This window comes from Mycteria americana, chromosome 11, assembly GCF_035582795.1.
Source record: "Mycteria americana isolate JAX WOST 10 ecotype Jacksonville Zoo and Gardens chromosome 11, USCA_MyAme_1.0, whole genome shotgun sequence".
Classification (NCBI taxonomy): domain Eukaryota; kingdom Metazoa; phylum Chordata; class Aves; order Ciconiiformes; family Ciconiidae; genus Mycteria; species Mycteria americana.
The window spans coordinates 12,570,942-12,586,363 of record NC_134375.1 but is presented as its reverse complement, the minus strand read 5'-3'; the positions used below and the strand labels follow the sequence as shown (position 1 = coordinate 12,586,363).

General features: G+C 41.9%; 1 protein-coding gene across 1 annotated transcript in view; it reads left to right on the top strand.

Moving 5' to 3' along the window:
- Nucleotides 1-15,422, top strand: part of LOC142415610 (contactin-4) — a 194,443-nt gene that overhangs the window by 14,889 nt on the left and 164,132 nt on the right. The window contains exon 2 of the mRNA XM_075514156.1: nucleotides 9,027-9,165. Within this exon, the coding sequence (XP_075370271.1) occupies nucleotides 9,111-9,165 (55 nt within the window). The 5' untranslated portion in view covers nucleotides 9,027-9,110. The remainder of the gene's footprint in view (nucleotides 1-9,026; nucleotides 9,166-15,422) is intronic.

Here is a 15,422-nt window from a genome sequence, read left to right as displayed (position 1 = left end):
GATAGGTGCTGCCTCGGGTGAGTGTTTCTGGATATATCCCTTCCATGGAAAAGGTAGAACAATACATAGTGACCCCTAATTAACACCAGTAGCCTTAATTTAGACTTGCCTTTAGTCATCCAGATCTCCTTACCTGGAGATGATTTATGCTTACAAATTACTCAGGTTTTACAGGGTAATGACGGTTTCCTGGGGGCAAGAGACAAAGAGTAAGGGTTGTAATAGGGTGATGTGTGGTACTTAGTGACTAGTAATTAAAAGGCTTTAATTACTGTCATTTTTTCTTTGGTGGAAAATTGTGCGCTGATTCACTGGTTCATAAGGTGGAGGGACGTGGGAATATCCAGCGTTTGAGATGGATTGCTGCTTCCATGAAGTTGTTTTTGCTGGTGATAAAGGTGTGCCAGGAATACTGCAACGCGGTAAAATGTTAAAAGAGTGCGTGCCTGTTATTAGCTGGCTATTTTCATATAATCCAGAGTCTCTAATCAGGTTTTAAGCTGTGGCATTAGGTTCTGCGTAAAGATAAAGTAGGTATATTGCTTTTAAGAGTTTCTAGTCTAACAAGTCGGAAAGGGATGGTGTCAGTGATAGTTATTTCTATACACTTTTTATTACATCAGCAACAAGGACTCTCCCTACCTGCCCCACTACTAACAGAGCTGGCCCCACCGGCCAGTTTCTTAGGGGATGTATAGTATGAGCGTAAGTTACAGAGCACTTACGTCGAAAAAACTTATGTAGAAAAAACTGTATTCAAACTCTAGGGGTCGTAATTCACTGCAGGGGGTGCTTACTGAGTTATTCCTTCAGCACTCTTTGCTAATATAGTTAGAATTGTATTTATTGTCTTAATCTGGTGGATGTAATCCTTGCTTCCCGTGTGCACGTGTACCTCGGCATCCTCCTCGGGTGAGGACCGAGCCGTGGCAGGTGTGTAGCGGCGGGGAGGTGGCTCAGGCACAGTGCACACCAAAGACCCGACAGCCTGACAAGTATAAATGACTGGAGTGAGTTGGGAACTTGCATCTGTTGAGGTGCTGTAACTTCCTTGATATAGTGAAATGAAATCTCTATTTAGTGAATGTGAATGAATGCCCAAAGGAGGAAACACAATGTAAAAACTGACATTGTTTTTCTCAGTCTTTTTTTTTTTTAAGATAATTAATTTTTTGAAGCATTTCATTCCCATTTATCATAAGCATGTCTCAGAAACATGCTGTGTATGTGTCATTTGTTTTATCAGGCACAATATGCCCGTATATATTTCATAATGTGTAAATTGTGTATAAGTGCAACTCCAGAAGGGATAATTTCAGCAAAGAAGCTTGAGATAGATCAGGATCTGACAGACGTGCTGTGAGAACGAGGAGAGCGTGGTGAGAGATGCCACTGGCATGCTCCCGCTACCCTTCATCTCCCCGGGCCATCTTTTCAAATTCTCTTTTCTCTTCCCTTATGCAAAAGGGAAGGCCAATATTTATCTCAGGACTCATAACAACAGCTACCACAGCAGAAAAAATTCAGCGATGTGCACATCAAAAAAGTATTGCTGTGAAGATTTGCACTGTTGGGGACACATCTTTTAGGCACCTTCTATTTTTGGACGTTCAATTTTGCGGGTCACTGATTGCATCTGCTAAAGAGAGCCTGTGCCTCTCCTGACACACAGACCTGGATTCAGCAGAGTATTAAGAGGCTGGATCGGAATTAGAAATCTGATGCTTTGCTGAATCTGGGCCACGGCCGGCATTCAGGAGCGGGGGCTGGCAGGAGACTGGAGCTGCCCACGCCCAGGACGCTTCTTGGAGGAATGTATCACGGCGATGCTCTCTAGCAGCATGGGCTACCAGCTATTTCTGAGTAACACCCTCAAAAGCTGCCCGTGATTTAAGCATCTTGGACACTTCAGAGCCCTTCAGAATTGTCTCATCCAGGATCGGTGATATTTCACCAGTTTACCCCGGATGATGCGGTTCCTGCCCCTCACACTAACATGCTCACAAAGGTGTCCAGCTTCCACGTTGCTTTTGGGCACTAAATTGTGAGAAGGATATTCTCACTTCCTTATGGGCTGATGTATTGATGCAGTCCCATTGAATAAGGTCTAATCGTGCTGCTTTCCCTAACTGCTGTTAGCATTTTGTATCTGCCACAACCTTGTTATGAATTAATTCCTCATGCTGCTCCCCTGGAATAACACTGTTCAACCCCTTTCACAGATAAAGCAATTTAATTGAAAATTAAAGAAAAACCTTGTTTGTCTGTTACATGAAAGAAGCCTCATTACTTTTGCCCCATGACCCCTTACTAGAGCCAAATAGTTTCTTTAACCTTCATTTATAGAGGACGTCTCTGTGCTACCATTCAGTGCATCAGCCTGAGTGACTTTCAATTAATTATCGGAGGCTTAAGGTTATTGGTCTTCCAATTTCTGAATCAGATGGGGAACAACCTCGCCTTGCAACCAGCAGCAATGGGACTGGAGAATCCCAATGTTTGGAATTCTCTCCATCCCCTTCCAAATATTGATGTTCCTGGAAGCAAAATATATACTGTCTGTCCTCAATATCTAGGTCATTCTGGACTTAAATTTATCTTACAAATTGCTAAGGAGCATCAATAATGGATATTCTGCAGCCTATTCAGACAGCCCATAGCTGTGCTTGAGCTGGCCTTAAGAAGTTTCTCCTACAGTCTAAAGCTTAATCTCTTTTTCATATTCCTTCTTGTCGCATCCACTTTGGATGTGGGAACAAATTATTTCTTTCTATTTCCAACAGTCTTTTACATGTTTTAAGACCGTTAGCATTTTTCTCTTCATTATTCTTCAGGCTAAGCATCTCCATTTGGTTATTATTTATAGGACATGTTTTATAGAGCTCTAATCCTTTGTGGTGTTCTCCTTTGGATGCTTCTGTTTGGGGCAAATCTTCCTTGACATGCGGCACTACATGCATACATGTAATACTGCATCTGAGGCCCCCAGTGCTGGGGAGAGTGACAGGTTGCTTACCTCGCAGGAATTTTCAGATGAAAAGGACCTGCAAGCCTGGTTTATACATCCCAGGCAGGGTGTTTGCTGCTTGCACAGTCACAGGGCATTGCTGACACGTTCAGCTGCGTGTGGATCAGTGCAGAGCTATCACCCAGCCGGTTGCTCCCCGGCATATGTTTGTGCTATTTAATGCAGCATCCTATTTACTGCAGTACACGGCACTTGTCTCTTACACAATTCCATCCTTCTGGTTTAGTCTGCTTTTATGTCCAATTTGTCAAGATGATTTTGAATTACATTCACATCCTCAGAGGTACCTCAGTCTCTCAGTGTCACCAGCAGACTGAATAAGCACACCTTCTCTTCCACCATCGCTATTAATAAAAACACTGGAAAACATGAGACCAAAGACAGACTCATTTTGGCAATGAACTTTCAATAATTACTCTCCAACTATGGCTTTTCAGTCAGTTGTATCCACCCTTCAGTAAAGTTATAGAATTGGCCTCTGGTGAAGTCTAAATTGAAACTTTCCAAAGTGATAAAATAGAAAAAACACCTGTCCTGCAAAGAAGTCTGCAAGGGAGAGTTCAAATCACAAATGGACTGCATGCAGGCAGCCCATGTGTGTATCTGTTTTTAAAAATAAGCAGATAATTTTGCCTGCCAGGTAATGAGAAGGAGAAATGAATTTTGATGTTAATTCCTTTTCCAAAGTTGAAATTTTCATATTCCTCCCTCCTTAAAAGCATTTGAGGGAAATGTGGCAAATGTACCCAAAAGAGGACGAGGTAAGCTGTGCTACCAGTGAACACTGGGTTTCATGAATGTTTCTTTCCAGAGGGGATGCCTCGTTCTTTAGAGTATTTGGGGACTCTAAAGGAACTGATGGCAGTCCATTTCATTGCGGTTATTTTGACAAAGATGGCTGCATTGTCCATTCAATGTGGGGTCAAATGGAGGGGTCAAAAATCAGAAGTTCAAGGAAAGGGTTTAAAATCTTCTAAAGTTAAATCATTTCACTTACAACTAACCATTTCCTTTTCAATATTTATCTGTTATCGCTGCTCCTTAAGTGTTAAAAGCTTAAATGAACACGTGTTATAGTGTCTTGTCAAAAAAACGGGACTTACTCCTGCCCTGCCAGGCCTGTGAAGTCTGTATACTTTTGAAAGTGTGTTTGGAGAGATGGAAATGGTCAATGGCATTTTGGTGTAGCTTTGCAGACTTTTTAGTTATGTTCCTAAGACTTGGGAAGCACCTAGCAACCACATCTTTGATGGATACAGATCTTTTTGTATGTGTATATTAGAAGAAGGTACCTTCATGTTAGGGAAAAGGGTTTCTTTTGAATCTCAGAAAACTTTCTGTGGCCTATTTTCTACCTTTTTTGTGTAGATGAGATGAATTTGAGTTTATGCTAAACCTTTGTGCTCAGGTTTGCTGGGACTGGTCTTTCTAAACTTGACCTGCAATATGCATCCAATGTAGGTGTCCTTGCATACATTTGCCATATGCCCTTCTACTTAGACATGCAAGTATTTTATGCTCTCAGAAGCTGTACAGCCCCAAGTTCTACGTAAAGACAGCAGTCAGGTAACCCACTGCTCGGTTCTCTCTTCTGCATCCAAGCCTGAAGATTATTTTTATGATACTACTTCTGTTTAAAAAGCTTGGTAAGTCTTTGGAGGTTTTGGCACCGTGAATTGATGTCGCTATTCAGGAAAGCAGTGAATTCACGTTAGATACTTGCTCTTGCCCTCAGGTCAGATTTGTGACAGTCGGAGGGTAGGCACCACCTTAAATCTAACAACTCGCGTGCTAGTGCTCAGAGTGTTTTGTGCTTACCCTTAGCTCTTCCTTTGTTGAGGTGATTAAAAGATGCCTGTTGCTGTCTGTATGTGCAGCATGCTTCATTAACAGTGATTTATTTTGGAGTTTAGAAGAATTGGCACTGTGCAGCACACCGATGTGCAGCAGAAAAACGTGAGATGATTGCTAAGGCTTGCTTCTTGCTGCTGCTGCTACTTCGGCACTACTTAGGAGTCTTAGGCATGTTTTGCAAATTTTCCTTCCAAACATTCATAAAATTGGGAGTTCATATAGTGCAAATTATATCTACAGAAGTATTTTTTGTGTTCTGAATGCGTCCATATACCTTAGCCTTAGGTTTTTCATTTCTATTTTGTTTTTTTTCAGAAGTGGTAATCATTAAACATCCAAATAGAATTACTGACAAAGAGCCATGCCTACTAACTCAGAAAAATTCACCACAAATATTTCTACTGCATGCCCTTTTTTTTCCTCATACCCGATTGCAGTCAGAGCTCGTAGAGTCAACTTTCTTCATCAGAATCCAATTACAAACAAAGGTGCCTTTCAAAAGAATTTGCAATGGATGCATTGCCAAAAGTAAAGTTAAAAAGACATCTGCACATGTGTGTTGGCACTAGGTTTTCTAATGGGATGCATTTCCAAACTGAAGCACAGCTATCTCATTTTCATCTTGAAGAAATAACTTGTGTAGTGCTGAAACTATACACACTTCCTTCTAGAAATAAAATATTAAACTTTCCAAGTTTTCAGGCCTCTCATATTCTCCTTCAGAAGCAGTGCAAAACCCCCTGGGATTTTATAGTCAGAAAACATTTAGAAATGGGAAGGATCTTTTCAATTATGTATCTTTTGCTCACGCACAAATGTTGCCTTTCCTAAAGTTGTTGCCATAAAAAGTCGACGTGTTTCGACAGTTTTTACTCAGCTCTGAACAATGGGCCTGCTGATATGAATAGCAGCTATGTTTACAGGAAAACATTTTGAAGATTGGACTCATTCACATGTGAAATAGGGAACTATCATGAGAAATGAAAATGCAGCCGTATCTTGAATACCACCATATTTTAACCTTAGGAAAATATTTTTAATGGTAATCATCTAATTTACTTTTCACTACTTTTTATGCTAAGACAGGCATCATTTCTCTTTGGGAAACTTTCTGTAACATACTAGCCCGTGTTAGGAGACGTATCAGTAAAAGTGAGGGCGTGGGTTGGTGCATGGTTGTGCAGGGCCAGGGCTCAGCTGGCAGCCGAGTCTCCAGGTCCCTATTTTCAGCGCTGCTCCTGGGAGGGCTGTTACAGAGCACCAGGGAGATGGTGCTTCTGAAGCTTCGGTATTAGTCCAGCGGTAGCAATTCTGGGCGTGACAACAGAATGTGATACTGTTCCGTGTATTTGGAAAATTATAAATGCTAGAGCCTCTTCTAGGAGTGTATTCTAAGGTAATTATTACAGGGTATATACTTTGGCTGTGAGTGACGGAGTTTCCATTAACATCAATGGAAATACCAACGGGAGTCTGTCCCATGTATAGACAGTTTGTTAATACCAGAAGCGACTGTTTCCATTCAGATAGCTGAAAATTTTTCTTTGAAGCACATGCATGACCCTCTGATGTCTGCTGGCTCTCTGGAGTACGTTTTGAATAACCAAGTAATAGGGAAGACATTCAGCTTTTTCACTGGACTTAATAATTAAATGTGCTGAGTACTAGAAATGTATATTTTTAGCATAGCTTTTATTTTTGGCTGAAAGTAAGACCCAGTGATTGTGTCAAAACATCTTGGGAGGAAAGAAAGAGCCTGCTGTTTTTAATGCCCTTACAAGCTAAAAACTAATTTACATTAATAATTTTGAAATGTTTTGTATTATTTTTTAAAATGCTTAGAGAAGCATGATTTCCTGAGTAAAAAAAAAAAAAAAAAAAAAAACCAAAAACCAAACCTCAGTTTGCAAAAACCACAAAGTAGACAGAATTTTTCCCAAAGGAGTGGAGAGTCAGGAGAAGCTCTGGTAAGAGAAGTTGCAGTGGGGAGGAGTAATGAGTTGAAGACTATCCAAGAATTTTCATGCATTTATGGAAAAGTAGGGAATAAAATACCAAAACAACAATCCCAGCTTGAAGGGAATGTCAGGGATGTGATGCAAACAGCCCTGGGACTTGCAACAGGACAACCATCTCCATGGTCCTCTGTGAACAACTGTCCCTCATCTCCATCAAGTCTCCAGAAGCACCATCCTCAAAGCCCGTAGAATAGAGGCATTTTGCTTGACTTTGGTCAGATCTGGGGTTTTATATTCCTAGTTCTTCTAACCAAAAGGCAGATACTATATTTTCTTGCCACTGGCACTGCTTACAGACAGCTGAGAAGCTGAGTGCTGTTGTTATTAATCCACATAGCAGGAGTGATTTTGGTGAGCCCTTCTGCCTGCTGGCAGCTCACAGACGGGTCTATGGGTGCTTTAGATGGGTTCCTGGCAGTAGGTTAAGTTGATAAGTGCTATACCTCCTGTGTTTTTAATTAGGTATCAAAGGCTGTAAGTGATTGTTCTGTTTCAGGCCCACGTAGCTTATTGCAGAGAGTGAGAACAATCGTAAAGCATTGCATTGCAGTGTAATGAAGAGAAGCCTTTTAAGTGACACGATGGGCTTATTGATGGCAATAATGCGTGGGAAAACGAGAACACAAAAGAATTTCAGCAGCTGCTGGTGAATACAAGATTTATCTCAAATCTCAATTAAACTAGTGTAAAACCAAGGTGACTTGCCTTTGGCAGAAATCTCCTGTATAGGTGCAGTTACAACCAACAGAATTTGATGCTTAGAGGAAAAATAGTATTTGGCCATGTATCAAGACTATATAGGGTAAAAAAATGCGTTTCTTGAGTTCACTATAAACGGAGAGAGTAACTGCTTAACTATGTCAATCAATATAAAGGTCTAAGATGACATTTTCCTTCAAAAATTAATAATTAATACTCTAATCATTCACTTAAAATGTTATTAGTTTTCATTGATTAGTCCTTCCTGCTAATCCCCAGCTAGCCTAATCAGTCTGTATGAAAATAGATTAATATATTCAGTTAATCTCTACCCCCTTCAAAGTTGCATCTTCAGATGAGAAGATAAAGATTCTTAGTCTTCTCAGTGCATTGAACCTGACTTTATTATCAACTTTAACTCACAAAAGCGAGCAGAGACCTCTCATGATACCCCTTCACATGCTATTAGTCATGCAGTTTGTCCTGTAAGCATGAAGGCCCCTTAACTTCCAGCCTTCAGTGATATGAATAAATTATAAGAATGTGTGTCTGACTTGATTTATTTATTTTTAATATTTAAATGCCTGTTCTGGAAAAGGCTCCTTTCATAAAAGGAGGCATTTCTTTCCCCCTTGGGTTGCAGGGGGGTAGGGGGGGTACTTTGCAGTGATAAGCTAAGAAAGTCTTCAAATTGCCTGCTTACAAATTTTAACTATTTACAAGTTGTAATAGAGTGTGAGGAAAAAATCAGGTTTTACCTGGAGATGTTTTAAGGGGGTTTTATTAAGAATGTAGAGCAATGAGAATGAGGCTGAAATGGGAAAAGTATCCCCCTTTCCTGAGCAGGGTGGGAATGTTTCCTAGAAAGTGTCACCTTGCAGAGGCAGTGTCCTTCATGTACCGGACAATGTTTGTAGAGAAAAGTGAAAGTAATTCTCATAACTTTCCTCTTAATTGTGATCTAAAGAGTTAACTAATTACACTTCAGATTACCCCAGAGAGGCAGCGAGTGAATCTGCTGATGACAGAATTGAGAGACAGAAGAAACCTCACAACACCCCAGTGGAAGGTGCAGATATGGGGTTACAATTCATAATTCCCATCTGGTACCCAGTGTACATAGACCCTTACTTTTGCAAATTTGGGTTCCTCTGCAAGTTTCTGTGCATTTCTACTGACAATCTTCTTTTTTTCTTCTTCAGATCTAGAACATTGATCTGAAGAAGAAGAAAAGAAGATTGTTAGTAGAACTTGCAGAGGAAACCAAATTCGCAAATCATTCCTCAGAATGATTTTAAATGAAATGTTTAAAAGAGTTTCTTTGTTGGTCTTCAGATACAACTTTCCTGGAAAGAAACCCAAACTGTCAAAAATGGAAGGAGCAGCAATCCTAAGTCTCCTCGTAATCTGTCTTTTCTCTTTTACAGATTAAAGGTTGCCTAAAATTTCCAAGGAGCCCCGTTCTTGTCTGTAGATACTGGACTTGTCTCCTCTGACCCGGGAAGCTGAAGATGAGGTTGCTATGGGAACTGCTCGTGCTGCAGTCATTCATGGTGTGCCTTGCAGGTAAAGTGTAATTTTAAAACTTCTGATTTAAGAATGCCACTGTATTTCACACTAATGCAAAAGTGCACCGCACTTTATATGCCAGGGATAAAATGGCAAAATAAGTCCCTGCTCCATGACCGGCATCACGAAAGGCTGCTGGACAGATCAAGCTGATGCTCTTAACAAGCTCCTTTTCCTGTTGATCAGTATCTCCACAGCAAAAGCGCGAAGTTTCAAAGGTCTGCTCTACCCATTTCCAGTTCAAAGTTGCTGTTGATGCAAGTTGTTTTCCCATGTTCTGTGCTAAGCGTTTCAATGCTCAATTAAACCTACGTGGAGTATAGCTTTAAATCCCATTAAAACGGTGTTATGTTACAGCTAAGACCTCGCTCCATTTAACAAATAATTAGAATAACATATTTCAGCGATATAATCATCTTCTGTAACTGCCCTTGTTTAACTTTTTCTTCCCTGAGAGTTGCAATGTTTTGAGCATTCCCGGCAGAACGAAATTTCCGAGGAATGTACCTTTATCCTGGAGCTGAAACAAATTTCAGATTTGCAGAGGGTCAGCAAAGCTTGCACCAGAGCTTTGCTGCCCGCCTCACGCGCAAGGAGTTCCCTGTTGGCTGCTGCTCCGTGGGCTGGGGGAACCGGGCTCGTGTCGCTCCACCCGTGCCTCTGCGCCGGGACCGACTGCCCTGCGCCGCGCCAGCAGAGCGGGTGCTGCGATCGCACCACGGCTGTCGAGCTCTATTTTGAGTCTCTCTTCCCTTGCCGTTCAGCTATCGTTGATTATTTCCTCCTGGAATTGGCATTATTATTCTTTAACGTGTATTTTGTTCGGGGGGGTGGGGTGGGGTGTTACGTTTTAATTAATGTTTATGTCACCTTGGTGTTCATCTGGATTGCTCTAATTTATCTGCTGCTTGGCGCTGAGAATGTTTTACTGCTTTGTTTAGTAACTTGTGCTTTCTTCCCTATTATATGTGCACATTGTCAGGGTACTTTTTCAGCATTTTAGGTAATAGCAAACTACTTATAATAGTGTTTACTTTCTTCTGCTTAGCTCTACTGAACACAAAGCCACTTTTATTCCGGTACTTACGGGTACCTATTTTTGAAATTTGGTTCCAAGTCTTTCTAAATGTGCTATGACAGTTTCTGAGCTGGCAGAAAATTGGATGCAGACAGATTCTGCAATGCAGTGCCACACGTGTTTCAGGAACTGCAACCCTAGAGAAGTTAGGCTGCAGGAATACATGAAGTATGATCCTTTATTTTAAGCAAATAAACAACATAGTGGAAAAACAAAAGCATGCAAAATATTTTCTAATTGTAATTTCTATACTTACAACATCTATTGCAAAATGTCTAGGGTCAGCACAATAAAGTTTCAGGAGAATGTGTTCAGGGGGGTTGTCCTTATCTTTTACATCTGTTTTTTAGAAAAATGCACTGGCTTTCCCCACACTATTCTGCAACAGCATTTTTTCTCATCTTTGCAGTGCACTGAAAATCTTCAGGGCATGGCATCAGTTTCTCTGTCCTGCTGAGGGAGATTTAATAGAGTTATAGTGAGAGGAGTGCCAAAAGTTTTGTGCGAGTTTTATATTAGGTGATGAGTGAGGAAATTGTTTCATTTTGCTGAAGGACGTAGTCGTGTAGTGGTTTGGGCCGACTTCTTTTGACAAGATTTAAATTTGGAAGTTTCTGTGTCTGCCTGCACTGTTGTACGAGCCGTGGAAGGCGTGGAAGGGATTTTTCTGCGTGAGCTATGGTGTTACCACGAAGCAGGGCTAACTCGTTTGGGCGCAGTGCTGTTAGCTAACACATTCAGGATGCTTCCCGGACCTGTGCGAGTGTTTCCGTAGCGCTGTGCTGTTATGGACTATGTGAACACGTTAAGATCTGGCTGTTAAATATTCTGAAGTTAAGGAGGAAACTGTACTGGATGCTTTGCATCATCTTGTTCTGCATCGATGCGCTCTGCAAGGCAGGAGGAGGTGACCATAAAGTAGTTAATTTTAGTAGTTGCTATTTAGCAGCTCCACGCAAAAGGCACAAAGCTGTAAAACAAAAGTTCATAGACAAACCTTCAGCCCTTCTCATTTTTTTTATTTTTATATTCTACGGGGTTTTTTTTAACCTAGTTTCAGGAGGCGTGTTTGCCCCTGCTGGTAATTATGCTGCTCTTGGAGAACTTCAGCTGATCCCAAGGAAAAAGCTCAAAGGAGACTGGTAACTTCCCAAGCTGTGTCCTGCCCGGCAGCAGGGAGGCGCGGGGGAGCCTGAGGCTGCCCACTTCTCCTGGGGCACACCCCTCCCGCTGCCCTGCGTGGTGGCTCTGCTTCAAGGCTGCCCAGCAGGGATGGAAGCTTTCCTTCTGTCTACAATAGGTAGTCATTGCTCTTCTCTGAAATTCTTCTTAAATTTTCAGTTAAAAGAAAAAGTTAGGAAGTAATATTTTATTTTCATGTTGATCAAACCATTGACCCATCCTTGGGAAAAAAGATCAATAATTGAATGATACGAAGGAAAAAAAAGGTAAAAATAGGATGGAGAAGTTATCTAACAACCTTCCATAGTGCCTTGTGGACCCTCAGATGACTGGGAAACTGTGTTAAGTATTGAATTACCTGTGAAAATAAGCTTAAACCTGAAAAGTGAATACTTGTATTTAGTTCTTCTAATCAGTGTCAGACACACAGCCCAGGTATCAGTCTCGCCTTTGTCTCTGCTGCAGAGAGCAGCACAGCTGGTGGAGGATGAGCTTTTTGTGTGTTGCCCTGTTAAAACTCCCCATGGAGGAGAGTGGCCCCACCGTCCCCATGCAGCAGTGGCCCTGGTGCCCCTTCGGGGACAGCCAGTGGGCTCCAGCTACTGCCAGTCCCAGCAGCTACTTGGGCTTTTTTTTGGGTGTGTGCTTCCTAAATGAACATCTGTTCACTAGAAATTGCATGAAAACTTCCACACTCGTATCATTCAAGCCATTAAACAGCTGTCAAACCCCAAGCACTTAGAGTATCCAAACGTGTCGTTAAGGGTACCAGTTATCCGCCACTGCCAACGTGCCAGGAGAAGAAAGACGTGCCAGAGCTGTTCACAGTCCGCATGGGATATTGCTATTGATTTTATGTTCTGGGTGTTCAGATATTACAGTTCTTCACAGCAGGATAAAACAGCCAGATAGAAAGCTAGATCAATCCCGGGACGTACTTAAACCAGCTACCCAGAGGTGCAAATCTAGTAATAATTTCAGGAGCTATCCAGCCTTCCTGAAAAGGCAGCAGTGCTGCTAAAGGTCTTTCTGAGCTTACCAACCGCCTTTCAATCCATCACCCAACCTGGGACCATATTTTTCAGCCTACTTTTCTCACTGCTTGTTCTGAGGTCATACTGATAAAAGCTAAGGATGCTTTCTTTGGACTCGATAGTTGATGCATATCAATTCAGGGTTTCTGATTATATTTTCAGGAGTCTTTTCTTCAGGTGTCAGCTCTGGGAAGCAGTTACTGCAAATTATTCCTTTTGTGCCAAATAACTCTGATTTGTTAGGGCTGTCAGATTCCTTAAATAGCAGTCATGGTGGTGCTGGTTTTAAGTTTTGGAGAGTAAGATGAGAGGCAGAACTGTGAAAAATAACACACAGCTCTTTAAGTCGTGACTTTGTTAACAAATGTTCTCTCTTGGGCAGCCCCACATAGCTATCGTATACCTTGAAATGCATTTGTGTACAGCCGAGGAACAGCGACGGGGAAACAAAAGACATTGTACAGGATGAGCCAAACTGACTTGTGTTAATGAAGGTGGGACATAGGCCATATGCCTGTAATGGGCTGGACAAGTATGAAAGGAAATCTTCTGTATTTTTGTGACTCTTATGCAATTCTTTGCCTCATTAATTTCCTGTACCAGTGAGTTTCACTGTTGAAGTCATATTTGCATGTTAATGAGCTGCAGTCACATAGACGCATTAGCCGTGTGAGTGTGCATATGCATATTTTATAATGTAATTTAACCCATGAAGATCACTCATGTTTTGACAGAAAACAAAAAAGGAACCTAGTAGCTTCTGAGAAGTGTTTATGCTCTGCTGTGTCGTGCATGTCGTTGGCGTCTGGCTTGCTCTCCTGCCCCCGATCTCTGTCTCGGCTTTTTCTTGGCGGCTTTGGTTTCTGGCCTTCTGCTTGTTCTTGCCGTTTAAAAGAAGGATCTGTGCTCACAAAAAACACACCAGCCAGCAAGACCGGCCCGCCTTTTTTCTTAGCAAGCACCACGTAAACACAATAGCTTCAATAAGCGAATTTGTCCTGTAGCTCTATAATAATGCGCTTGTTTCAACAAGTTTGTTTTGTCAAAGGGGAAGTGCTATTGCAGCTGTATCTGTTCCATGCTCCTGGAGGGGTGACTGAGGTAGCTCCAGAAAGCAAAAGCCAAAATACTGACTCTAGTATTTGTTTTACACTGACGTGAATGTTATTCATTCACGTTCTTTCTCTGCTGTTCTTTCTCTCTGCTAAATTGGCTTCTTCATGAAACCCCCCAGCCGTGTAAGCCTTTGTTTTGCAACAGACTAAATGGGTTGCACAAAGATTTCTGGCAATCTTTTAATGGAACATGGAAGGTGATCCTGAAAGTTAGAAATACCTGCGTTGCCCCCCCAGAGTGGTTTGTATAGGTCACCCCGCAATTTCTGTACCCGTCTACACTCAGTTACGTGAAAAGCCAGAGTTCTGCAGTTGTCCAGGTATCCAGAATTAGATGTTAGCCATATTGCCTCTCACATCTGAAAAGGTAAGATGAATTATTATGGAGAAGACCACATGTACAACGTTTATACATTGTTTCAGCCATCAGAACAGGGGTTAGATTGGTATTCATCAATGGGGTTTTTGCTGGCTGTCCTACAGGGAAGCCTGTTCCTGGTGTCATGATATCCCAGCAACACCCGCGCTTAATTCTGCAAATCCAGGGACAGCATCATATTTTTCAATATCAAATTCTATCGTATTTTTGATTAAGGTGGAACAAAAGCATTGTTTCACCTTTTATCTGCTGAAAAATGCCATTTTCTAATCGAGAAATATGCATACGAGAGCAGAAGTCAGGAAAAAAAAAGAGAAGTATTTCTGTAGAGCTTATTTTGAATGTGGGCTGGTTTTTGTTTTTCCAAAACTGTTTTTAACAGGAAAATATTCTTATAAATGCCTGTCCAGGCATTCTTTCTCCTTCTGTCACATGCTGATACAGCATAACCAATACCTCAGCACTGGTTCAGACCAGCATATTTAAGAGCATGGCTAAGTAATTCCTGGGCAAAAAAATGACATATAGTCAAGTGTCCTCCATTGTTAGACAAAAATCACCGTAATTTGCATCAATCCATTCCAATGAAATCAGGCATCCAGCTCCGTTAAAAATTAACTCAAAATTCATACAAAGATGAATATTCACAGGCCTATTTGAATTCATGCTTCTATCCAAGCAGATGTAGGTTACGTACAAAATAAATTTTGCTAATTTCATGTCTGAATATAAATAATTAAAGCAAGAAGTACTGTTGTACATATTAAACGATGGTCTTCTATAAACGATGCAGCAATTCAATTTGTTCAGCGTTTTTTCTGGTGCTGGGTAGTTCCCATGACTGGTGCTTTGATGTTAGTGGGTAGCTGGAAAATGATTAATCTGTTGCAGTTCCATAATTAATTAATTTGTATTTTGGTCAGTTCTGCAGCACTTTGCATTTCTGTACCCGACTGCCTAATTAATGTTTGCATAGCACTTGGAACAGAGAAAGCAGCGAATGCCTCCTATTGATATAATCACTTCTCAAACACGACCCAGCCCTTGGCTTCACGGCACTCGGTAAGCTGTCACTGAAGCTCACCGGAGAAGGCTTTGCAGTGGAGATCTGGCTTGCCCTTGGTACTTGGGGTTTTTTCCTGAGTTATTCGAGCAGTTTTTTGTTCACTTTAAGCTCCTGTATTTTCAAATGCTGTGGAAAGAGCTGTGACCGGGACCCCCTCCTCCTCCCCGCGCGTGCGCCATGCCGCGGGCAGGCGGCCATTAACCGTGGGCGACCTGGTCACGTACCCGCCTCTCCTTTATAGGGGTCCCGGGCGCCCGGGCCAATCAGGACGACAGACGTGGCAGGACAGGGGCGTGCACGAGCACGCGCCGCCTATAAAAGCGCGCCGCAGCAGGTACAGGGCGGAGCCGCCGCCGTCGTTGGAGGGCCGCGGGCCGCGGGCCACGGGGACATGGGAGCG